The sequence below is a fragment of the Ornithodoros turicata genome, chromosome 3 (genome assembly GCF_037126465.1).
Source record: "Ornithodoros turicata isolate Travis chromosome 3, ASM3712646v1, whole genome shotgun sequence".
NCBI lineage: Eukaryota > Metazoa > Arthropoda > Arachnida > Ixodida > Argasidae > Ornithodoros > Ornithodoros turicata.
The window spans coordinates 15982550-16007403 of NC_088203.1; the positions used below are offsets into that span (position 1 = coordinate 15982550).

Sequence of the window (24854 nt, forward strand, 5' to 3'; positions counted from 1 at the left end):
CAACAAAATGGATGCGTCACGGAAAGCGGGATGGATGCGTGTCGGATTCACTGGTCGGATTCGACTTGAGCGGGCGTGAGAGAGGATTCTTGGGCGCGATCAGGTTCCAAAGTAGCGAGACAAAACATAGACAACGACGAGATGCACTTATCTCACACTGTTTGCGGAACCACAACGTTTAGCACAATTATCTCAGGGCTCTGCCGGTCTATCCTGACGCTGCTCCGTGAATGAATGTACGGAATCAGCGGACAGAAGCTTATTTGAACCACATGTGGCATTCGATGAAGGAACCGCATTAACCGAAGCTATCTAGTATACTGTCGTAAGCACCACCGCGTAGGTGTATTCAAGGTCACTGCTCTTCACAACCACCAGCCCGGCCACAACTCTTCTCCGAATCGCCGGCTACCAGTAAAAACGTGGGTGACGTTTCTGGATAATTTGCGTAGTCTCGTGTAACATGTAGATATTGTCGGACCAGCACCACGTGTGCGGTGAAACTGCCTCTTGCTCCTTTACAAAATCTGGGGCATCGGAAGTGGAATGTGTGTGTGTGTGTGTTGGAGCTACTGATACGAGGAAAACTTCCCGTGCTGCTGTTACCGGTCGTATGACGTAGCGGAAAATTTTGTGGCGGACAATTTTTCGTGCACCAGTGATATAGGTAAATGCAGGTAACTTTGTCATATTCCGTGGATCGAGCGTCACCGTCGACGGATATAGACCGCGTTTTCTTGGCGCGCGCTCGCGCGCTGAGCCCGGCGCGCGACCCTTTTATGTGGCAACGTCTGCGAACTCGCGCGAAACTTCGCGCAGTGCACACGGGGCAACGTGCTCGAGATTTTGGTTGTATAGCGCTTGTAAAATTCACTGTGATATGTAAATCCCTGGAAATATGTGGAAGCTGAACCATATTGAGCACTCATCAGCAGGTTCTGCTGTTACCATGCAGTCATTGCAGTATGTATATTCAGCAGGTGCTGCATTACATTCCCACCTGCAGCCAGTGATTTATCCAGACAGGAATTTTCCCGGCACCCCCTCCCACATGCCCAAAAGACACCCCTCCTCACAAGATAGAAAAAAAAAATCTGCAAAAAAGGCCCGATGAGTCTGAAAAACCGGCAGATACAGTAGCCACACCCCTCAATGGAATTTCAACACCCCCGATATAAAAATGCTATGCAACTCCCTGCACCCAGACCTCCTGCACACCACTTCCCTTTCTTTCCTGTCCTCCCCCTACAGGAGAGGCCTTTGTTACTTCAGCTTTAAGCATGCGTCAGCAATGATCCATAAACCTGTTACAACCAGGTTGTCGAACCAAAACTTTTTTGGGTCTGGTTTTTGTTTCAGTAGAAAAAAAAAGGTTCAGCTCTGGTTCAACTACGCAGTGAAAACAGTAACGGTTCAAAACTAGTTCAGTTTCGCGTGGTGTAAGAAGAACTCACTACAGCGAAAATAACCCCATTTATTATCTCCTAAATGTAAAAGAGATAAAGAAAAAAAATGGCAAGGTTACAAAGTCCCACCAAAGGCATAGGTTTAGAGAAAGACAACAAGCCCGTCTTTGACTCTGGCACACTATTATGATGTGAAGTTTGTGCGCAAGTAACTACAGTGTGGTTGATCTAAGTAACGGCAAGTCGTTGAGTATTTCTGGGGAAAGACGGGACCTTTGATCCGAGAGAATGAATTTCAGAGTTTCCTACCTCAACGCTGAACGATATAATATATTGTGCACTTGAGCTCTTGCGGTATGTGCTCTTGAGGTGCAGCTAGTTCACTTTTCCACTTGAACCAAGACAGAAAAAAAAAGAATTATATTTTCCCTCCGGAGCATTAAATCTTTTAGTTTTCATTCTGTTTCGGTTCGCCCAAATTCAATATTTTTTCTATCAGTTTCGGTTCACTGCGGAACCCTGCTTACAATGTAACTTAATGACCCCCCGCAGTAGCTCATCCAGGGGGCAGTTGGGCGATCGTCGCCCCCTCCTCCTCAAAATATCAGTTTATACATGGGTTTTCCCTCTCTCCCCTCCTCCAGTACATGCTCCAACAAAGAACCCCCACCCAAACTGACGGTATAGATCCACCCCTGCCCCCACAAGCATGTGATACTGGATAACGACCACTTTCAGCTTGTGTTTAGATTTAATGCTATGTATGAAACCAATTGACTGCCTTTCTTGCCTAGCAGCAGCTGGTGTATGTATCATGAATACCATTCCAGCACAGAACCATGAAGAAGGTGGAGATCACAGACATTTTCGGCAAGTATGGCGCCTTCCAGCGAGTGGTGTTTATCTTTGCGGTGACTATCAGCATGTTTGGTGCGTACCACAATCTCATCATCACCATTGTGGCCCCGAATGTGGACCATTGGTGCGCACGGACCGAGGGCTACGAAAACCTCACCGTTACGGAGTGGCGGGAAATGCACATCCCCGAGGAAATGGTGGACGGTGTCAGAACGCACAGCCACTGCAACTACTACGTGAACGGCACCAACGGCACCTTGGAGGTTGCACAGTGCAGCAGATGGGAATACGACACGAGCTTCTACCGGCGCACTATTGTGCAGGAGGTTAGTTTTGTCTTTGCAGTACCTTAACACACAATACACTATCGAAACACACAAGGTCATATACTGAGAGTTGAGAGAACTGGTGTGTTGGTATGGGTCCCATATCGCAAAAGGGGAAAGCACAAAACGCAGCCGACGTGCTGACCATGTCGTCTGCTATGTTTTGTACTCTCCCCTTCTGTAATGAGGTCATATACGGACTTCTTAGATACTGGACGTCTGCAAAAATTTGTGTTTAGTTAACGATACAATGAAGTACAAAAATTTCTCAGCTATTTTGATGTTTCCAAAAAAATGTTTCTGAAAATTTATCCATCAGGAATGAAGGACACTGCTACCTCGGCACCAACACAAGGGGAACGAGATTAATCCGTTGCGCCATTCATGTTTTATGAATGAAAGAAATCACAATTTATGCTTTCCCTATCCTTCTCAAGAAGGCCATCAATGCAAAACAGGCTCTCATTGGTCTCCTCAAATGATTTGTCCAATCAGCACAGGGCATCGTTTGCGGAGACCAGGGATTTTCCTACACCCCCCTCAGGGGGGGGTGTACACCCTCCCTGAATTTTTGGAACACCCCCCCTGAAATTTCTCAGGTGACACCACCCAACTCGGCCACCAACACATTCTAGTAGTGAGTCCGGCGCAGTGAATTACATCCTGTACTATCAAACTTGGGCTGTAGGACCACAGTGATGCAGATGATCCTACCATGCATTTGTCCAAATTCATCTGAAAATCACTGTTCCATTCATATAGTACGCGCATACGAAAAAAAAAAAAAACGTGCGGTCGGTCATGCAAATTCAATGTGGATCACAAGGAATCATTTGCGCCCAACTCAATCAAGCGAGGTATTCTGCTTTTTTCGTCTGAGGTCTTCACCGTTGGTTGCTAGGTATTCATTGAGTTTCGTGAGCCAAGGTGAAAGTCTTCTTTCTTTGTCGGTCGTGCAATTGTGCATCTTAATGTTGAAATGCCGCTCATAATGAATCTGTATTCTACTGTACTGTGTTGTAACGTATTAACATGTACAAATAAAACGGGAAAGCTCCGCAGATATGTCACCATTGTGCCACGATTCTTTCCGTGTCTAAGAAAAATTTTGTAAGTGGAACCTTCACCAAGCATACCCCCCCCCCCCCTCCCCCTTGAAAGCTCGGCACCCCCTCAGCAGTGAATTTCTGGGGAAATCACTGGCGGAGACGAATCCGAGGCCTCCTCGCATTGTCATTTTATTCATAGGGAAAGCCTAAGTTGTGGTTACTTTTGCTCATAAATCACGAGCAACGTTCTGACTGAAGTTTAACATTTTGCAAATTTCTAGCACATTTTCAATCCATGCTGTAATATTTTTTCACTAAGGAGCATGGGCTATTCGGTGCGCCTGTTCAAGCCTGATAAAAGATGAGTGTGGCTCCCACACTCATGTTTTGTTCAAAGAGGAGCAAATGCATCCACTCATCAGATGGGGGGGGGGCACACAGTAGTGTCCACATTATGTCATGGAAATTTGCATGTGGATGACCCTTGGACCAGTAGAGGACATCCCGGGATGCAAGCGGGAACATTCATAGGATGACCCGTGAATGTCAACAGGACATAAACTAGGCATTTTAATATCCTTGGCATGACATCCCTGGGATTGCCGCTGGATGTTACGCGGTTGACTGGGAAGCTCATAATCAGACACTCCAAACTAGAACATGTGTGTTTTGAATGAAACGGCAGTTCTACTCTATGGGAAAGGCTTTGACAGGTGGCTTACAGCAACAGAATGACCTTTTTCTAGAACAGTTTTGAATAGGGCTGAGCAAATAGTCATAGGCAAATACAAAACGAGGAGTTACATAACCAACTACACACACACAGACCTTAGATTGAAGCAGATATCGCTTTGTGTACATCTTCCCTCGCGTCATTTACGGGACTATACATGCACTTTCATAACTATGTGAACACAAATGAAAGATACATTCCTTCGATTCAAAATTTGAAAATACATTTCTATATCTGATACTGAATTGAAATAAAAGAGAGTTATTTGTTTGACTATTTCAAATTTGCTGTGGGATTAAACAACAGGAAGATGTAGAATCTTGGAGGTGATCGTTAGTTAAAACTACACTACAACCCAGTACAACGACGAAAAGTAAAATAAGAGCGATAAAATAAGTCTGTTTTGTTGGTTTTGTGATAGCTAACCATGGGGGGAGGAGGCAGAATAAACATGAAACAGAGAGAGACTGTCAATGTCCTCCTGTTTGGGGGAGGGGTACTAATGCTTACCGTCTGCCACGCAGTGGGACTTGGTGTGCCCTGACAAATGGCTCGTGTCGCTGAGCCAGTCGGTGTACATGGCCGGTTACATGACGTCCATGATCATTTTCGGCCAGCTGTCGGACAGGTAATGCGGGAGGCCTGCAGGCGGAACCTCCTGCAGTTCTCCGCTGTAACTACTTTCGCAGGGTGGGCCGCAGGACAGTCATATGCATCGCCCTCTGCGTGCTCTTGGTGTCCGGCTTCTCGACTCTCGTCGCGACCAGCTTCATAGCGTTCGTCTCCCTGCGCTTCTTCGTCTCCCTCGGAGTCTCGGGAGTGGGCTCGACGTCGTTCGTTCTGCGTAAGGATTTGTGTCGTGCCCAGCGACGTGCGCACTCAGCAGGGTCGTATGTGCAGTGATGGAAGTGATTGGACCCAGCCTGCGTTCCCTGTTTGGCCTCGCATACGAGTTTGGTTGGGCTACCGGTTACCTGGTGCTGGCTATGGTGGCCTACTTCATCCGAGACTGGTTCTACATCCAGCTGGTGGCCATGGTTGGGGCACTTGTGCTGCTTATTGGCTTCTGGTATGTGCTTAACCTGACTTACTTAAAAGTGTTAAAAAGGAACCCAGTGCTGGGTACGAACGAGACAGTACACTAAAAGACATAAAAGGACACCGACACAAGCATTGAACTTCAACAAAGTGCTTTTATTTTCTGAACATCTTTTAAAGACGTATCAGGAGAATTTTCCAGAAAATCTGTTTTGTTCCTATTGGTCATCAGTGTGCCAATCGAATCCTCGATTCCTGGGCACGGATTTGAGATTCGCAAATCTGAATCTCAGTGCCAAATCTGAATCTCGGTGGAATGTCCGGCATGTATTTCATGCCAGACTCTGAAAGCATGCTCATACTTTTCAGTTGCTGCTCACGCTTAAATCCAGAATGTTGCGAATCTGAATTCATATCCAAGGAAGGGTCTGCAAATCCACGAATCTCGAATCTTTCGAATCCTTCTTAAAAAAGAGTTTAAAAAGCTAAGAACAAAAAAACTTCTACTGAAAAGTGTTTATAAGCAGAATATGATACACTTGTTTAACGAAAAAAGAATTACATAAGAGTTCAGTTTCGGTAGAAAATATGCCCATATAGTTCATTTATTTAACATATTGTTCATCCACTACATGAAATACATAAATTCTCGAGCCCGAATTATTTCCATAAAGCTAAAGCAACAATCGAAAGCAAAACCATATTGCTTTTAACCTTGTAACGTTACAGTTCCTGCCTGAACTCTTTCAGTCCAGAACAACGTAAACAAAGAAACGAGAAAACTCCCGTCTGTCAATGAGGCTTTCGGCAGACTCCGGAGGCGCCAATTTGAAAAAAAAAAAGGAACAAACGTGGTTGGTGGATTCGAAAGATTCGATTCGCCGTTTTGGGCACTAGGATTCGTGGATTCGATTGGCACATCCCTACTTATATCGCATCCTTACATGATATCTGTAATGATTCGCATTCAAGGATTGGCAAAGAACAGTCTCTTTGTGTTTCAGGGTTCTTCCAGAGTCTCCTCGCTGGCTTATGGCAAACAAACAATTTGATAAAGCGTGGAAGGTAATTGACCACGCTGTTGAGCGCAACGAAGCAGATAGAGAGGAGGCCGAGCGGAAGTTTGCACTGCTGAAGGTCGAGTGCGAGAAGGCAAGTCAACGGAATGATCACCGGGACTCTTGTGAAATTACCATTTGTGCTTGTAGGATCAACCCAAGCACATTTTTGGCAAAGCCAACTTGCTCGATCTTCTCAGCTGGCCGAGGTTGCGGCGGCGTACCTTAATACTCTTTGCATGCTGGTGAGTTTCATAAAAACGGGTACCCGAAATATTATGGACCGCATTTTTTAGGCCTGGCCCGAGCCTGGCATTTCCTCGATTTACATCCACCTGGGCCTGTCCCCGTGGCCCAGGCCCGACCTGGGAAATTTCTAGGCTACCCGGCCCTTCATCTATAGGGTAGAACACTACAGACGCAGCTAACTAGTGTATCAAAGATGTAGCACAGGCTAGAGCCGGACTGAAGCCTGTCAATGCCCGCTCTGGCCCGGGTCCAGCCCAGGCCTGCCGAAAAAAAAAAAAGCCTTCACCTGTCCTGCTCGGGCTCGGTTTTTTGGGGGTTGCCCGAGAAGTGCTCTACCCGGGATACCATGACCAGTGGATGTGTTTTTTGTTACCATAACGCTATTACTGTTTTGTGTGTTTTTGCATGCTTATATTTTTTTGTGTTTTTGTTTTCTGTTGAACACCTATAGTCAGTGACAACATAAGTCATACACTTTACCCCGCCCCACACAAGAATCGCTCCCCCCGCGCACGCCAATGTAGTGCGGTGTGGCCAAGTAGGAACTGGGGGCGGAGAGAGCCGGCACTACATCACGAAGCGGGGGCGTCGTGCAAAGGCTGGTAGCCAATCGCAGGAGCTTACCACGGATGAGTAGGCGGTCCCAATTGTAGGAGTTAAGTTGTCACTGACTATAGCTAGCTGCATGAATGGTCTAGATGTTCTTTTTTTTCTTTTTTTACACCAAAAAAGTGGTAGGCTTTTATCAGTCACACACACTTTCACCACTCGGCACACTCAATGCTGAATTTATCCAAATCAAATGCAAATTTAATATTTTTCTTATTTGAGTTCAAAGTTCCAAATAGTGATCCATCCCTGAAAAGCTGCATTGTGGCCATAGGTGCTGACTCATCATGAAGCACCATCTCACCTCATGATTATCAAAAAACCAGTCACCCTATTAAAAGCCCCAAAGTGAAATTCTAGTTGTTTAGCATGTTAGTAATAACACCCACTGATTTAACCATGGAACAAATGGAATCTACTCTAAAAGTGGTTAATTTCGTGGTCTTCATAATTCACGAATTCATGTGTGAGCGCGTTTTGGGAATATTTCGCAGGACCTTCATTTCGTGAATTCGTACGGAAGCGTAAATCGCGGGATTGTGACACAGCCGACAGTAAACAATGAGAATTAGCCAGCTGGCTTACAGAGGTTTACCGTGAACCCAAATCTCGTAACAATGACATATGTTCTGATTTTGTGAAAGCAGACGTCTCCAATGCCAAGTGATACTATATGTAAATCAACCACTGATGTTGAAGTGGCGTTTTGAGTAATAGAGACATTTGACAAGAACAAAGTGTGAGAATAAAACTCGTCTCGTAAAGTCTATTTGTCTTTCTAGAGCTCATATCGTCGCGAATTCCAGTGCTCACACTTTATCATCCACGCAACCTAGATTTCGCGGAAAAAGTTTGGTCGTGAAATTCGCGACGATTAAGTCCTCACGAAAATTTCTACCTTTATGGTATGTGTCAGAGCAAGTACCATGCCCGCAAAAATGACCTTCCAAAAGCAAATGGCAACCCTGTTGCAAACTGAGCAGCATCGGGACACTATCACCTAGGGCATCAGTTCTAACTCGTTAACACCGATTTTGTCCTGTGAGCTCGTATACTTCGTGACACGCTTAGCCCATCACCTACCAAGTGTGTTGGGGCAATATGACCATAGTCTTTTTTTTTTGTGCCAGTGTACATCAAGTCATCAACATAGAAAGTATCAGGGTAACCCACAGATTTCAAAGCGTATGTTCTGTTGTAGGTTTGTCAACTCTTTCACCTATTATGCCATGTCCCTCAACACCAACGACCTGGGGGGCAATCCATTCCTAAACTTCGCCATCGCTGGTGCCGTCGAGTTCCCGGCGTACGCCATCTCTATCGTCATAATCAACAAATTGGGGCGCCGTCCCTCCCAGAGCGGGTGCATGGTCCTGGCAGGCATAGCCTGCGCCCTGACCATTCCCTTTTCGGGAGGTACGTACATCGACTCGTCCCTCTAGGTCTCGGTGAAGCTGCAGCTGGTGTGTGTGTGTGGTTGCAGATAAATTGTGGCTCAAGATCACTTTCGCCATGATCGGAAAGTTCCTCATCACTGCATCCTATGGCATCCTGTATGTATACTCGGCCGAGATCTACCCTACTGTTGTGCGTCAGATAGGGATGGGCTCCAGTTCGACCATCGCCCGTTTTGGAGCCATCATCGCCCCGTTCGTCAAGGAACTGGCAAGTTCATAAGTACATTTCTAATTTTTGAACAACAAAAAAAAAAAATGCGTACACCATATCTGTTCAAATCAGGTTGTATGGTGGAGGTGTAAACATGGCTTCCACTCAATTTTTGGAGCAAAAATTCAAGGACATTTTTAAGACGCGGTTGTCATTTTGCGTGGTAGCCAATGTTTATACATATTTGTTTTATTGGGCCTGGCATGTAATACACACAGTTTATGACTATGACCAGAGCCCCAATATTTCACAAAAATATTTGAGGTACACGTATCACACAGCGGGGTACGGACAGCACAATAGTGATCCAATCACAAACGCGATTGACAACTCCTGAATGTTAAAGGTTCGGTAAAAATGTAGAGCTGCAGTTTCAGAAAATTTATCTATTTCGTAATCGGAGCCTTACTCTCACATCAGAATTTTTGTCACAATTCCGGTCATAGCTTTTTAGAAAATTAAAATGGAAAATAACGGCAATGCAATGTAGTTTTGCCACCGTACTTGACGAGCAATTCACAGTTGGTTGGGACTTTGGCGCAGTGTCACCCGTAATTTTCCATTTTAATTTTCTAAAAAACTATGACCGGAGTTGTGACAAAAATTCTGATGTAAGAGTAAGGCTCCAATTATGAAATAGATAAATTTTCTGAAACTGCAGCTCTACATCTTTACCGAACCTTTAACATTCAGGAGTTGTCAATCGCGTTTGTGAATGGATCACTATTGTGCTGTCCGCATCCCGCTGTGCCCCGTCGCCCTGTTTTTTTTTATTTTTATAAAGTCCGAATGACACGTTTTGTGAAACACACTGCATATGTTGCTTGACAAATGGGGTATTATTTCCTGCGTGCCGTTAATGCGATAAAATGGCTCGGAGCATTACTGGCAAATTAAAAATATTTAGCATTCCTTGTCACGTGCATTACACTTCTGTCAGGAGGAGCTCAGAAAGCAATGCAATCACTACAAGCCAATTTTTTCAAGCCAAGTTTTTCAAGCCAATCAATTACCGTAATTTCACGCGTACTAGCCGCGGCTTATGCGCGTTTTTTTTTTCTCACGGGCGCTCTGCGGCTTATCTGATGACTATTTTTTTCTGGCATTTTCCCCATACGTCGGTTTTAACGAAAGGGCCAACAGTGTCTCTGGAACAGCACTGCCCTGCCAATGCACGAACAGTGCGTAACAGGGCCAGGTCCACATTCGAGTAGATTGATCTTCCTGGTGCATTCCCCCAAGCAGCTTTAACAAAAGTGGCGACAGTGATTCACGTCTACTGGAAGACCACTGACACATCAATCCATGAAAAACGCCCAACAAGGGCACAATATCCGATATGGGTAGAACTCTAGAGCTGACCTCCTTTGTTGTACACTATGCTGACCCCGGAGTATGGACCACAGGGTTTATGGCCTTCTCTATGGTCTCCTTTGTCGCACAAATCAGTCGCCTCGTATTGCCCGCGGCTTATCTGCCAGAAAATTTTCGAAACGTTCCTAAAAGCGCGTCCTGCGGCTTATCTGCGGTGCGGCCTATACGCGTGAAATTCCGGTAACCTGTATTAAGTATTATTAAAAGTATATCACGCAAAGCAATTCATTGAAGACTTATAAACATAGCAGAATTTTGTCTTAAATATATTGCAAGCGTGGCAATGCCCAGAACAAGCAGACCAGCTGCTCGTGTCGTTGTGGCATCACTACGGTACAGCCGGTTGGTTGGTTGGTTTGCAGAAACGCCGTCTGCTATTTTTCACCCGGCACGATGCCGTAAGCTGCAGCACTGGAAGAATTGCATCTTTCATTTATCAGATACAATAAATGAACATTGGTCTACAGATACAGTTTCAAGGATAGGCCATGAGATTGTGGAAGCCACCCTGATTGCGAAGTCCCCGAACAACGTTAGCCAAAAATTGGTCAACCTGTCCCAGTTCGAGCACGCATTTATCTCGTGTGACCTTCCGGAGTAGGTGGATTGTGAACGTAAACTTCAGTTGCTATAGTTTAGCGCTGTTCTGGCTGTGTCTCTGTCGCGTTCTTTGTCGTGATGATCGTTACTGTTCTTCTGTTGCGTGGTGGCGTTCAGTGTAAACACAATGCTTAGTTTTGTGCTGTGTTTACACTGATACACTGTGTTTAAACACAATGCAACACTCAGCGTTGTTTCAGTTCATGCTTCGAAGTGATCACTGCATCGCTATGATCACTTCGATTAGCAACTCGATTAGTCATTCAGATAATGTCTCATCCAGCTGGATCTGTGTTCTTGCCGATACGTCAGAATGAATCATTTACATCTCATACCACATTTATTCCACTCTGAGGCGCACTTCTTCTGTACAAGCAGAGTGTAACAGATACGCTACAACCAATATGAGAAGAAAAAGAATGCACCAAAAGAAAACACTGGCTTCATAATGGGAAGATGGTACAATTGTATAAAAAAACAGTTTTTGTCTTTGGCACTCAGTGTTGTTCAGTGTTGCGTGTAGCTGCACCCTGAGTAGTGTTGCTACTGTGCTTGCTTTTTATATTTTTTTTTCACTCTTGGTTCTCCCAATTTAAAGTATTTCCGTTACACATTTGGGTAGCATGATCCCATTCTTTGCCATTGCTACCTCTTTGAAATAATATCCCCACTGCTTCTTTTGCTATTGTTCTTGTGAGTATTTGGATGGTAGAAAACATTTCTGCACATTCTGTATATGCAGAATACTAGGGTTGTCGAAATCATGACACTTCAGCCGAACCCCAAATCGAGTTAACAAAATAGAGACAATTTTTTAGGTTCTAACATAAACACAGGAGTAGAGCACTGCACAGGCTTACCTGGAAGCCCAAGCCCGGCAGTGGGCCAGACCAGGCTTCGCCATTATGGGCTCGGTCCAGGCCAACCGGTGTTAGCCCACTGTTAGATAGCCGTCGTAACTTGTAGAGCCTGATGCCCTGCACCGGGCCATCTATAAATATCTTGGACCGGGCCTGGCCAGGTCCAGGGCGGGTAAATCAAAGGAAGAATGTGGCCCTGCAGTGCTCTACACAGGAAATAAACCATCTTGGGAACAAAAAAAGAAAAGACGCACAAGACAACAAAAACGAGAAAAATCCAGCACTTGAGGCAGTATACAGAGAGGGAAGCCTTGGGCATGAGAATATGTTTCAAACGAAAGTAGATTCCACAAAAGCCTTCAGTTTTAACTATCAAATGGCTCCTGCTCAAACTGCTTGGCAGTACCTGACAACAGCTTGTCCCTCAACAGTTTAATATGGGTCTGTTGAGCTGCTTGTGAATGGAAGAATGGACTGCACAAAGGTAGAAAATCATGCAGATCAGCAGCAACCTACGATAATACGTAAAGTATGCTGGCAATTTGGAGGGTGATGGTGGCAGGTAGAATAACGAAAATTGTGCCACTTTTTTTTAGCAGTAGCATTGGCAGCATCTTGTTATGTATAGTTGTGTCCAACTTAAGAAGGAAAAGAAACGTAGTCCGCCAGCTCTTCAAATATTACTGTGCCGCGTATAGGATGGCTGGACGCTGTGAGATTGCCCTCCCTCCTTGCACCACATAATGTAATCCACCATACTCACTCTGCTTACGTATTGGCTGTTAGAGGAGCACAGAAAGCGCTTCAGTCGGGACAATTTTTTTCAAACCAAGCCGTTAACCTGAATGCTAAAATGCACAAAGTGAAGAGATTCACTCGACAGATGCATACATATCGCGGAATTTGATTTTGAAAATCGCGACCGCGCGCAACGGTGACAGTGCCCGCAACTAGTCGCCAGAGTCGTTTTGACGTCATCGTGGTGCAACCCGCTGTATCATTCCCCGATGCAAGCTTTGTTCCGTTTGTCCCCCGTGTTATCTGGTTTGAGACTTTGTGTTGTGTCGTCTGTTTTCGTCTTTTTCCCAGTCTCGGGTTTTCGTCATGGATCTTAGCCACCAGCTCGCTTGCTTTTTAACCATTTTATCCGCTAACTGGTTTGCTTGCTTGGAGAAGCGTCATCTGCTACACAGAGAACTGGGAGTAGAAACGAAAAAGAACAAAATGCGCGAAAAGCGACGGCCCCGATTGGAGCGCGGTCTCTCTTGCGTACAGATAATTTTTTTGTGTTAGTTGTCACGCCAAGTTACATCCTTTCGTAATCCACTAGAAACAGAAAATCTTTTGAATGGCTTTCTGGGCTGCTTTAAGACTGGCACAGGAAACTACGCTGCAGCAGAAAGTGCTTTCTCCTAGTGACGGCGCATGGCGACGCTACACCATTTCTTCTCCATTATTTCTCCTGGTGCGCTATTGCTTATCCTTATCTCCCCCTGGTGTATTTAGTTGACAGACTATATTTATTTTCCTTTTTAAGTTCAACACGACTATAGTGCGGCTTGTGTCGCGCTATTATTGAGTGGGGTAGAAGGTAGCATATTCCATTACCTAATTTGGTATATAGTGGGTACGGCACTGGGCTGCGCATGTGTTGACCTTTGGCACCGTTGATCACCATAGGTGGCAGTTGAGTCTCTACTGTACTAGATTCACCACAACCATGCAGTTCTTCGTTGCAGGGCGGAGCGACGGACAAACGAGTCCCGTTTGCCGTGTACAGCGCCATCTGCATCTTGAGTGGCCTCTCTGTGCTACTCCTTCCAGAGACTACGGGAGTCCAGCTGCCGGACACGATCGTTGAGGGTGAAGCATTCCAAGTGTGAGCATTCTTTTTCCTCTCACTCTCTCGCCTTCAACGTTTCTGCATCCGCAGGGGTGACAACAAGATGCAGCAGCAGCAGCAGACGACGAATGTCACCCACGTCTGACCCTTTTCTGCTTGCGTGATCTCTTCTGGGCTTCGTTATCTGTGCCAAGGATCAAAGGGGAGCGGCAAGAGTATACTCACTTCGTTGACTGATCAACTCAGTAGGATTTGTTTTTTAGCAAGGATACTTATAAATATACACTAATTTGTTTTAACTTGGTTGGTACTGTGGTCATTATATTGCCTGATTTTTTTTTAATGCGACTTTTGGGCAACAGCATTCGCAGAAAAGCGTTTCAGGGATTGTCAAAAATGTCAAGTTAAATATCCCTGGCTCCGTGAAGAGTAAGCAGTAATTCATTCTAATGCCTCAGGGGGTCTTTCAAACAATCTACACCCATAAAGCACCAACTTCGCCAGAGAAATTACACTCCACTGGCCCCTGTGGGGGCGCTCCTAGCGTTTCACAGTCGGCACACTGCTTGTTGTAGAGCAATGTGGCTAGCTATTGCATCCCATACGAAGAAGTGGGCCCAAACATAATGTCCTTAGGTTGAACATGACCGTACAAGTGACGTAATAGAATACAGAAGGGTCTCATCCGCCAAAAAGGTGATGAAATCTCTTTTTCTTTGTATTTCCCACTCCTAAATCCGCTTTTCTGCATGATATTGCCTCTTTGTACCCTGTTTTACGGATACTGAAAAAAAAAAAAAAAAAGAAAACATCATTACCTCCTGACTTTCGAAAACCACGAAACTTAAAAAACGCAAGGGGGCTAACTACACCCGCTCACAATAATGCAAAGTAACATGTAATATCAACGGCGTGCACGCAAGAGGTATTATTCATTCGTGTGGCAACGTAATTTGCCCCCCCTTTTCAGAAGCACTAGTACGTTCGCACGCCCAGAATTTTGTGGACATAGCGTATATAAAGACAGTGGCAGACTTTACCTACGTGACGAGGTAGAAGAGGAACGTGCAGGCGGCCACCCAGTGACTGGCAAAGTGCAGCTCCGACCACTTGGACAGGGTGTGCCACATGCTGTAGCCCTGTCCAAATATCACAACAATCGTGTTAACCCACGAGGAAATTAAAAATTCTCCACTATTTTCTCATTTTTGTTTGGGCAAACTTGGTACTGACTGCACTCACACTTTCTGTGCGTATGTGTGTACATATGTGACCTAGGGCCTGTAATTGATTTCTAACCCTGCAGACATTTTTTTTTTCCTTCTTTTTTTCTTCAAGCGCTTCCCTTAGAGTGCCACTCCGGACTTGGAAAACTGCATTCACTTTATTTAGTTCATGAGAAGAAGGTACCTCCAAAGAAGGTATACGCCAAATTTCAATCCCGTTTACGAACGTTGCGCATTTTTATCAATTTTTGAAGATCTGCTGACCTCCACGAGCTTCGATGACGCGAGGAGCAGGTGACATCATGTCTTGCCCACAGATTGCAATGATGTCATGTTCTGGAGGGAGCGTCCTCCTCCTTGCAACGACGCTGGCATGTGGGGAGGGTCACGTGGCGCTGATCGAAAGAGGAGGAAAATGGGAGAGATAGCTTCCCCCTCCTTGTGTATTCTCGAAGGTCGGAGGATATGTCACATGATAGAGCCGACCCGCGTGGGGCTCTGCTAACGGAGTCCAAAAAGTGAGCCCCTCGAAAGACTATGCGAAGGGCAACAACATTTGCCAGTTGAGAGTCTGGTGTCCCGTCGGACCGTCACAGACCGTCAAGCGCCTGCGTGTTGTGTATCTCTCTCTGTCCCTGTCCCTGTAGCACTTTGAAGTAATGTTAAAGTTATGGGCTCCGTCAGAACATAACTAGGGTTCTTCGTTTTCAGGTTAAACCTGATTCTTCACGATAGTTGAAGTTGAAGTTAGCACTCAATTCTTTTTGACAAACATTAGTTGGTGACATGATGAACATTTCAGTGATAACAACTCCCTTTAGTGAAGAAGAGCGTTAAATTCAAGTTAAGGGACCGTTCATCTTGGTTTAAATGTTAATCGACGTTGGTGAAACCAGGCCATTGTGGTACGCGTTCCATAGATGGGTTTTCCGGATGCAACCGTCCCTCTAAAAGAGGGTACTTCTGCAGTAAAGCGGGGATTCACAAATCGAAGGCGCCGTACTTGCTCCTGAAGATCCGTCGGTGCATCAAACATGACCCCCAGGTAGGCCAAATGGAAGACAGTCAAGAGACCAAAGAGCAGGTTGACGGCAAACACCATGGGCTGGTCCTGTGCCAAGGACATGACTCTCACAACGAGGCTCCAGTTGACCAAAGGTATTCCTACTCACGCTCTTGTACTTGTGGCCACAATTAGGCTTGCACTTCTTGGCTGCCACGCACGCTTCGAACACTGTGGCCAGCTTGTGTCGAAGAACTGTAGCAAACTTAGCATTTTAATGTGCCCGGCAGATGTAGAGGGGACATGAAGTGATTCTCAAAAGCTCTGAGTTCTCAGCAGAGAATGGTCCTCAAGAACAACTTTTACCTCCCCCCCGCCCCCCGCACAAGCGATCCAATGTCACTTGCATCCTTCGCCCATTCTAAGTCAGTCCTTCTAAAGAGGCTTGCAGAGCTTATGAGGATGCTTCATGGTCCCTTTAATGCCCAGTGAGAGGCGCTGCCTCACCATGCTCTGTGTAGGTATAAAAGCCTAATGAAAGCAGCACGGCCGCCAGCTGAAAGTTGAGACCCTGCAAAAACGGTAACACCAGATTGACAAATGTTATCGAGCTTTTGTCAGATTATTCTAAAATTTGACATGTGAAGATAGGTCGAAAACCAAGGGACACTGTGAGTATTCACATGCACACACCCAGGCAGCACCCCAACGTGGGTCCCAGAGGCTGGACAAATATTGGTTATCTCGGATTCCCAATGTTGGCCCAATCTTACAATTGCAACCCGGCCCAAGCAAGGCCTAATATTGGCACGCCAGTATTCAGCTCCAGTATTGTCAATGTAGATCCCATATTGCCCAGGCAGCAGTTCAATATTGGCCTCAGATTGGTCCCATATTGGGTAAATGGGAAGTCAATATAGGCCCAACCAATATACAATATTGGCACGCCCATGTACCGGTTTGCCAGTGCAGTTATCATATTCCATGTCTTTTTACTTTTTTGTAGTATTTCCAGCGTTACTGGCAGGCCTATGAACTGAATTACTATGCTCTGACCCGAAGATTTCGTGCTAACAAAGATACATAAAAGGAAAGGAAACAAAGGCGGAAAAGAGCTCTATAAAGAACGCCAAAACTCTTGGCACAAGACCGTCATCAAATAGTGGTTTTCATTCGACACCGCATTAGAAGCATAACATAAAAAGAAACCAATGTGAAGGAGGGTAGTATAAGGGAGCGAAGGCGTGCTCATAACAGTGTGATGATTGTGTCTTAACTCTCGCAAAATGCAAATCATCATCAAAATTGTTGTCACGAACACTTCTGGTATCCATTCGCAGCAGGTATTCAGCTTCTTACTTGATATGTTACCTGTATTGTGACAACCTATTACATACTGAGCCACACAGTAATGTTTTACGTGTCACTGTACGAACTGCGGTGGCAATATGGGTTCTGGAGAATTGACCCTTCTAGGACAGGGTTTCAACTGTAAAATTGGGCCAATGTTGCCACCGTTTGGCCAGTCTGGGCCCTGTAGTGGCTTCTATACTCCTTTAGGCAAAAATATAAGGAACGAAATCATATTCCACAATCTGAAGCTTATTCATCAAACTCTGCCAAAAGAAAAAGTGGAACACCTACATGTAGAAGTGAGCTTGCTGCGTACGTCACAAGGATGGCAGCAAACGTCCCACACGGATGCACCGGCCGAAACACGTCTGCCACAATGCCAGAAATGGGAACAGGAGGTTTAGTATGTAACAATACATGTGGCAGAGGAAGAGTCTTACAGTGCTTCAGCCAAGTGTGCATGGATCGATTCCAGTGGATGACGACGCATACCAGTGACCTCGGGACTTCCACGTCTTTGGGGGAGGATATGGAAAGATCCCTGCAAAAGGTGTCGTCATCAATCTATCCAACTGGTTCGCCGTCCATTCACCAGCAGCTGCCGCTGTTTTGCCGACTATCCTTTCATTTACTGACCAAGAGCGCTCTGAAGCTCTGCCAACTGGATGCGGGCCAATAGGAGGACGCGGAGGGTAGGCACTTCCTAAGCCTCTGCTCTCGCCTAAGAGATGGCGCAGCATTACCTGTGTTTTGCGCATTGCAAGGCTTCTGCCATAACACACCAATCTAACCCACGGCTTCGCCGTCCGTTAACCGGCATACACACGACTCCCGCTAGGCCTCATTCCCATGTTGACGGACGGCGAAGCCGTTGGTTAGATTGGGGTGCCATGACAGACACCTTGCGACACGCGAAACAACAGTAACACTGCGCCATCTATTAGTCAAGAGCAGAGGCTTGGGAAGTGCCTGCCCTCCGCATCCTCCTATTGGCCCACATCCAGGAAGCGGGGCCTCCCTTGCTTTTGGTCAGCAAACGCAAGGATAGTCGTTTTTTCCTGCCACAAGGCTTCTGCCATGGCGCACCAATTTAACCAACGGCTTTGCCATCCATTAACCGGCGTACGTGCAACTCCTGCTTGGCCTCCTTCCCATGTTGACGGACGGCAAAGCGTTTTGTTAGATTGGAGTGCCGTGGAAGAAGCCTCGCGACACGCTAAACAATGGTAACGCTGGTAACAATGGTAACACCACCTCTTACGCGTGAGCAGAGCCCTTGAGCCCTCGCTCTTGGGCAGCAAATGCAAGGACAGTCCATACAGTTCTGTGCTGTGTTCAGTGTGTCTGTTCTGTTCAGTTACTGTGTTCTGCCTGTGTTCTTTTGACTCCTTGCATGTGTATGGTGCTTCCTACCAATAAGCCCACATTCCTGTGTCAATAATCAACTGCAAGGTGTGCGAAAGCAATTTGCAAACTTATGGCCATACCAAGACCCATCGCGGCTGACGCCCGCTACAACTGCCGAAGTTTCTGAGAGGAAGCTGATGAAATAGTGACTAAAGCGAAAGGCTAGTGCGTCCCTGTAGGCAGCGGGCCACCTGAAAAAGAGCAAGTCATGAACGGAGGTTCTCAGGTAAGGCCACTAGCCAATAGAGAAAAGAGATTTACTTTAGATCAGCTACGGGAAGAAACCATCCTGCCCAGCAGGTGGACACAGTGAGGCTCATGTATGACAGCAGGAAGCTCCGAATGGCCGACAGTCCCCATATCACATCCAGTTCCTACAGCATGTGCATTCAGAGACATCGTTGCCAATTGAAATACATGAAAGCTCTGCCATTACTGGCAGGATAAAACACATTTGCCAAGTTCTGATCACCTATGAAATAGCACAGGTTAGAAAAAGCAACAGCAGTGTGTAAACAGCAGAAAGAAAGTGAAAGAAAGAAAAAGAAAGAACAGCAGTGTGTGAGAATTGTACACACTAGAGGATCACTCACACATGTGTTTCGGAAAGCGGCTCCGACTCGGCGTTCGTCGCCGAAACACGTTCCACCATTGTTCTTACCTCAAGACAGTACTGACACTTCTCGCGCTCTTCATGCCACATTACACCGCGACGCATTTCTACTTGCATCATGAATCGTCGGAATGACTGGCATAATACGTACAGTATAATACGGATGCAGAGAGAAGGAACCAGCAGAAGAAGCGAAGCGAGAGGTTTACCTGTCGGTGAACAATCCAAACGGCCACACTCAAGTCGTATTTACTTTCGTTGATGCTGCAGTTCACGTAAATTTCCTGCTTGTCTTCGACAGCGTAGACAGCAAAAAACAGCTTTTTGGTCACAATGCACGAGCATACCTAAGCAGTCGCCACAAAAAACGACAAAATCTCTCTGTGCGGTGTTGCTGTTGGGTTTAGAGGCCTGCCTGCACCAAAGGAAACCACTTCCGCCCCTGCACGAGCGCTCCAATTGGCTGGATGAAAAGTGTTTGCGGATCCGCGCTTGGGAGCTGCAGCGCGGAACGTCTCTAAAAAAACATCCGGAAACGCCTTGCGTCCTCCACTTCACACTTCTCACTGAGAGGATGCGCCTCCTCCTCAAGAAACGCATGTGTGAATAAGCCTTGAGTGTTGTTGCAGTCACAACTATCATTTTATGAGAGACCATGTAAGTGGAAGAGAAAGCGAGCATGTATTCGTGTTGCATTACCCTTAGTTTAAGAAATAATGTTCCATAACGTTATTTTCATTGCATCACAAATTGGTGAAGTGATCAAATCTCAATAGTGAGAGAGAGAGAGAGATTATGGGTTTAATGGCACAAAGGCAACAAAGGCCACAGAGCGCCAAAACTACGGTGAGTATGTGAGAGATGATTATGGGAGAGATGATGATGGTGAGAGAGAGAGTGTGTGTGGTAGTTAAAAGCTATCTACAGGTATGAGCGGTGAGATGGACCAGGATAAGAGAGAGGAGGATGACGATAACAAGTGAGTATGGCAGTTAAAAGCTATCTAAAAGTGTGAGCGATCAGGTGATCCACGATGAGATATCTCAATAGTGATACGCTTTTATCCACATTTTTGTGACACAGTGTGACACTCATCTGCAACCACTGCTACTTTTTTGCACACTTTCTTCAATCTCTTTCCAGCATGAGCAGCTCCACAGCAGCGAGCACAACAGTGCCCACCTATCCCACGGATTCCAAGCAGGAAATGAGGTGGCAGGTGTGCCCGCAACTTACCACTGCCTCTACACTCCCCAGGTAGTCCAGGAAGCTGATCCACGGCCCAAAAACGCAGGTCCCCACATGGAGCAGATAACCGAGCGTGCCGGAGATGGACGGAAGAGAATACAGGCCGCGGTCGACGTCCAGGGCTACTGATATCACCTTCATGGCGATTATCATCTGTGACCCTGCGTGTCACACGGCTGCTGCATACTACAATTAACCCTCATGTTAAACTCACCTCTCACTTTCTGCCATGATGCGGCGTCGACTAGGAACATTTCACTGCAGGTACGCAATTCTGTGAGCCCACATTATGCAACGGTGAAACAGCTACATCTTACCATACTACCAAGAACGAGACAATGGCGAGAGAGCACACAATCCCTCTGCACCTAGACAGGAGGACGTCTGCCAAGATGAGGACAGCTGTTCCGAACGCAACGAAGCCTGCAACGTAGCCGAGAAGGACACCAAAGAAGTCGTAGAGGCAACAGAGCCCCGCTAGGGCAGAGACAATGTGCACGGCCTTTTTGGGCATGATTTCTGAAACGAAGCAAAATCCGCACTTTGCCGCAAGAGATACGCAACTGTGTCGTCTGCACGCCGTAAAATTGTTTCAAATCTTACAGCTGTAGTTGTGTCTTATTATGTGATTCTCCAATTCATGACTACCAATGTACCACAAAAGTGTACCTTTGCAGCAATGGGCTGAGCTTTCGTCACATTGAGCATAAGTGAGTATTGCTGCGGTATGGTCATATGCTCGTAACCTCTCTTCACTGTCTCAGTGACAGGGAGACCTGCAGTGATGTCAGAACCCCACAACTTTCCGTATTTACGGTGTCAATTTTCAACGCGTCTGCTACCCTCCTTGCTGTAAAACTGTGAATGCGGGTTCACATCAATGCAAGTAATCGTCTTTCACATTTATTTTGCACACGTTCTAGGGCCCGGAATTTTAGGCATTTGCCTATAAACGCCCAAATGTGACATTTTCTGGGATGCCTGTCTTTTTTATCGACTCTATTGAATTGTAGCCTTTTTATAGCATTTTTAGATGCCGTAACAGCCCTTTTTAGAAGCGCAAGTGCTAGTGCACCTTTCAGGTTCATTCTGAGTGCTGCGTTTTTTTCTGCTTGTCTGAACCCTTTGCTCCTTTTTCACGATTGGTTTCCTTCAGTACCCTGGTTTGCTAGATGGGGTTCATGTGCATTTGATCAAAAGATTTGCCTTGCTTGTCCTTTCAAGATCATCGGGGGCAGAATACTGAAGATATTATTCAATATAGCTCGGTTCTATGCCGCCTCAGCACTCAAGCTGTACCGTAGCCTTTAAGTGGGCATGTATGTTCCGTCGAATAACAAGTCAAACTACGCCACTCTTTCACGTGGTACTTTCAATACCATGGTCAGTGGTCCACTAAGATTGAAATGACACTGGAGTTTCAAAATCACCTGAAACAGATGCGACCGCCCCTTTAATGGTACAGTACACGGAATATAAGTGCTGTGAGTTGAACTGAATTGAAACTTCATTGGCAAAACAATACTCTTGACAGCCGAGTGCCAGAGACAACCAAGAGACAGCAGGCAGTAGACGATAGACAGAAGTCCGTACACACTGGCACTCTAACGGTTTGAAAGAGTTCTGCCAACGCCACCTAGATACATAAGGCCTACTTATTGCCTCCTCTCCCTCCTTCTCTACGTAGACATATAAAGTCCGAGCTCGTCTGCTACTGCTGCGATTCCCCGTTCCGCGAATTCAAGAACTTGCAAATGATTGCACCTTGGGAACCCGCAGACTTAAATCTGCAGACAAAATGTGCAACACACTTTTGAGAAAGATACGGGACTGTTTTGCAATTTATTTCAAAGTTTACCCCATTTAGTACGCGGGGACGATTGATCACTACTTGCAGACGACGCGGCTCGTCGCCATGGCTACGACTGCTGAAAGCATGTTCGTGAATGGCTACAGCCATTGAAAACACGATCCTGATTGGCTGACTCCTAGTTGTCACGTCACGTCGACGAATGAGCAGGCTTTCTCTATCCAGGTGGTGTCGGTTCTGCCGACTTACTAGAGCTTGCAAGTAGCCTGTAAAGTAGACAGGAAGGAAGCAGCACTGCTGCAGCACGGATGCCATCCTTCAGCGCGGGCCGCAGGCAGTTGGCGTACAGGTCGGCCAAGGTGTATTCCGGTTCGTCCAGGTAGTACAACTCCTCCTCGGCTGCCTCCAGTTCGTAGTAGTCCATTCTCGAAGTGATCCACTTATCCGGTCATCACAGTTACCCTGCACGAGTTCGTCAATCCATCGCTCGTTTTGTGAGCACGTGTACCACCAGTGTCACATGAAATTATGTGTGTCTGTATTTCATCTGCATTCAAACGCCACCAGCGACTTATCCAGACCCAACCCCTACACCCTCTAACTCTTTTCCTGTGCACCCTATACAATGGGGATTATTTCAGCTTTAGTCACATGTCAGCCATGCTGCGTTAAAGGGGCACTAAAATGCCGACACAAGTTCACTTCAAATTACGTTACATGCTACGTTAATTCCACACTTGTTGTGGTAATACAAAACATTGATTCCATTACAAAGCTGCTATCAGAATTGTCGTACTGGAACATCTGGGATTACTGTTGTAAGCCACAATTCAGTAAATTGGTACTGAAAAAAGCAGCAATGCATGTTATGCCGCGCATGAACACAACTCTAAGACCAGGCCCGTGCCAAAATCGACATGGACACGATAGGCATGCGCACACTTCTCCTGCTGTCTGATTGGATGCTGCCACTCTTTGCTTACTGAGGATTCCACTGGTTGCCACCAAAGAGGGCTCTGTTTCATTGCCTTTTTCTTCTAAACGGTAATGCTTCTAACTAATTTTGCATGCATTATGCTAAACACATGCTTTCGTTTGAGAACAAGTTGTTTTTGCATTTTAGTTCCCCTTTAATGTCCATCAATGTAACTGTAATAATGACTACCCACCCCATTTTTTCCAACACCCTCCCATGCTTTTCGCAATTGGATAAACCACTGAACTACTTGACTCGCTACTTAAGTGCTGCTGACCCAGTGGTCTATCCAGCATTGCAGACATGCAGGGGGAGGGTGAAACGAATTGAGTGGTGAGGTCATTATTACAGTCACATACTAACGGCTTTATGTATCAGTGGGTCCATTAAGGAAGCACCCCACGGCGCGAGTGTTTCAGATGCAACTCATGTAATGCGACACAAGTGCAGACATTTCATTCTGCACAACCCCAGTAGACGGTGTGTGTGTGTGTATAGGAATCTCTCAGGATACTTGGGTTTACGTTCTGCAAGCTTTGTGTACTCACCATAAACTATGGGACTCCTATCTCATGTCTTATCTATACCTATTATCTTATCTCCTGCTTTTAACAAAATTTTGAACAATCTCACAAAATTTTAGGCGGGACTCCTCTATATTTTGCGGGATGTTATGGGGGCGGTGGGGGGGATCTGGTTAAATCACTGGTGCAGGGTGCTCGTACGAGCCATGACCACTTGACGATAATATATAAACGCAGACGCAACGTTAGCAAAATAATTTTTACGGGGACCTACATCGCGTGGTTCGCACACAAAGCAGTGTTTGGCTTTCACAGAAAACAACGAATAATTTCGGGTGAACAAATCACATGAGAGAACGGCAATGTTACGTCGTTATGTTATGGTGACAAATCCGCGCGAAACGCAAACTTCAGTTATCCTTTTTTATTCTCGTTATTTCGATGCAGCGTTCTTACTCACCGCTAAAGGGACGGACTTCCGTCATGTTGATTGATGTTGTATAGAAAGCATGATTAAATGCCAATGCATTCAGTTAGTTTAACGCACACAATCATTGTCATCTGTCAACTAACTCGAGATGACAGATGAACAGGGCAGCGCCATATTGGAAGAGATTGCGACGACGCGCACGCTCCCCCGCGGCGCTATTTGACGCGCGCGATCGTCGTCTGGACGCGCGGTCGTGCGGTCTGCTGGGTCTGCTGCCCTGTGGCCACCTGTGGCGAAAGCCTGGTCAAAGCGCCTGTCAAAGCCAAAAGCGGAAAGCCTGGTCAAAGTACAAGATAGTTCAGCACCGCCTGGTGAAATGGGATCTACTCAAGGAATTGAAAAATGACAGTACACCTTAATTTTATTTTGTACTTGCTTGGAACCTCGATCTGTTCCCAGCAAGGCCGCACCTGTGACTCCGTTGCGAGTCAGTCTGCCCTGAATCAAAAGGGATTAGGTGCAACTCACTCACTCACTCACTCACTCACTCACTCACTCACACACGAAGGGGATAAGGTGCAACTACTCTACGC

The 24854-nt window shown here is 46.1% G+C and overlaps 2 protein-coding genes across 5 annotated transcripts; one reads left to right on the forward strand and one right to left on the reverse strand.

Annotated features, from left to right (window-relative positions):
• The first annotated feature begins 17 nt into the window (after nucleotides 1-17).
• LOC135388204 (organic cation transporter protein-like) lies at nucleotides 18-13970 on the forward strand. Of its 4 annotated transcripts, none has more exons than XM_064617600.1 (11): nucleotides 18-422; nucleotides 2237-2590; nucleotides 4897-5000; nucleotides 5062-5216; nucleotides 5273-5441; nucleotides 6415-6562; nucleotides 6619-6713; nucleotides 8528-8742; nucleotides 8810-8991; nucleotides 13568-13707; nucleotides 13762-13970. In XM_064617600.1, exons 2-11 carry the CDS (start codon nucleotides 2246-2248, stop codon nucleotides 13814-13816), a joined length of 1608 nt encoding a protein of 535 aa, XP_064473670.1. In that variant the 5' UTR covers nucleotides 18-422; nucleotides 2237-2245; the 3' UTR covers nucleotides 13817-13970. The 4 variants fall into 4 exon arrangements, with proteins under 4 accessions (XP_064473670.1, XP_064473671.1, XP_064473673.1 ...); XM_064617601.1 differs by lacking the exon at nucleotides 18-422 and adding an exon at nucleotides 433-667; XM_064617603.1 differs by lacking the exon at nucleotides 18-422 and adding an exon at nucleotides 433-667 and having other exon boundaries at nucleotides 2242-2590.
• On the reverse strand, nucleotides 11274-24444 carry LOC135388205 (protein-serine O-palmitoleoyltransferase porcupine-like). Its single transcript, XM_064617604.1, has 14 exons — nucleotides 24292-24444; nucleotides 22581-22793; nucleotides 20839-21040; nucleotides 20736-20779; nucleotides 20510-20682; nucleotides 18922-19034; nucleotides 18741-18851; nucleotides 17694-17794; nucleotides 17545-17621; nucleotides 16408-16471; nucleotides 16070-16155; nucleotides 15901-16008; nucleotides 14712-14810; nucleotides 11274-13855 (listed from the first exon to the last, which is right to left on the reverse strand). Exons 2-13 carry the CDS (start codon nucleotides 22753-22755, stop codon nucleotides 14712-14714), a joined length of 1353 nt encoding a protein of 450 aa, XP_064473674.1. The 5' UTR covers nucleotides 22756-22793; nucleotides 24292-24444; the 3' UTR covers nucleotides 11274-13855.
• Between the last annotated feature and the right edge of the window lie 410 nt (nucleotides 24445-24854).

What these genes read in the sequence shown, in the direction of transcription:
- LOC135388204 (XM_064617600.1), top strand. Translation starts at nt 2,246, where the DNA reads ATGAAGAAGGTGGAGATCACAGACATTTTCGGCAAGTATGGCGCCTTC. An exon ending in TGAAGGTCGAGTGCGAGAAG is followed by an intron (nt 6,563 to 6,618) that starts GCAAGTCAACGG and finishes TTGTGCTTGTAG; the next exon opens with GATCAACCCAAGCACATTTT. An exon ending in GAGGGTGAAGCATTCCAAGT is followed by an intron (nt 13,708 to 13,761) that starts GTGAGCATTCTT and finishes CTGCATCCGCAG; the next exon opens with GGGTGACAACAAGATGCAGC.
- LOC135388205 (XM_064617604.1), bottom strand. Translation starts at nt 22,755, where the DNA reads ATGGACTACTACGAACTGGAGGCAGCCGAGGAGGAGTTGTACTACCTG. An exon ending in CTTCCCGTAGCTGATCTAAA is followed by an intron (nt 18,852 to 18,921) that starts GTAAATCTCTTT and finishes GCTCTTTTTCAG; the next exon opens with GTGGCCCGCTGCCTACAGGG. An exon ending in GTCAGCCGCGATGGGTCTTG is followed by an intron (nt 17,795 to 18,740) that starts GTATGGCCATAA and finishes CACCTTTTGCAG; the next exon opens with GGATCTTTCCATATCCTCCC.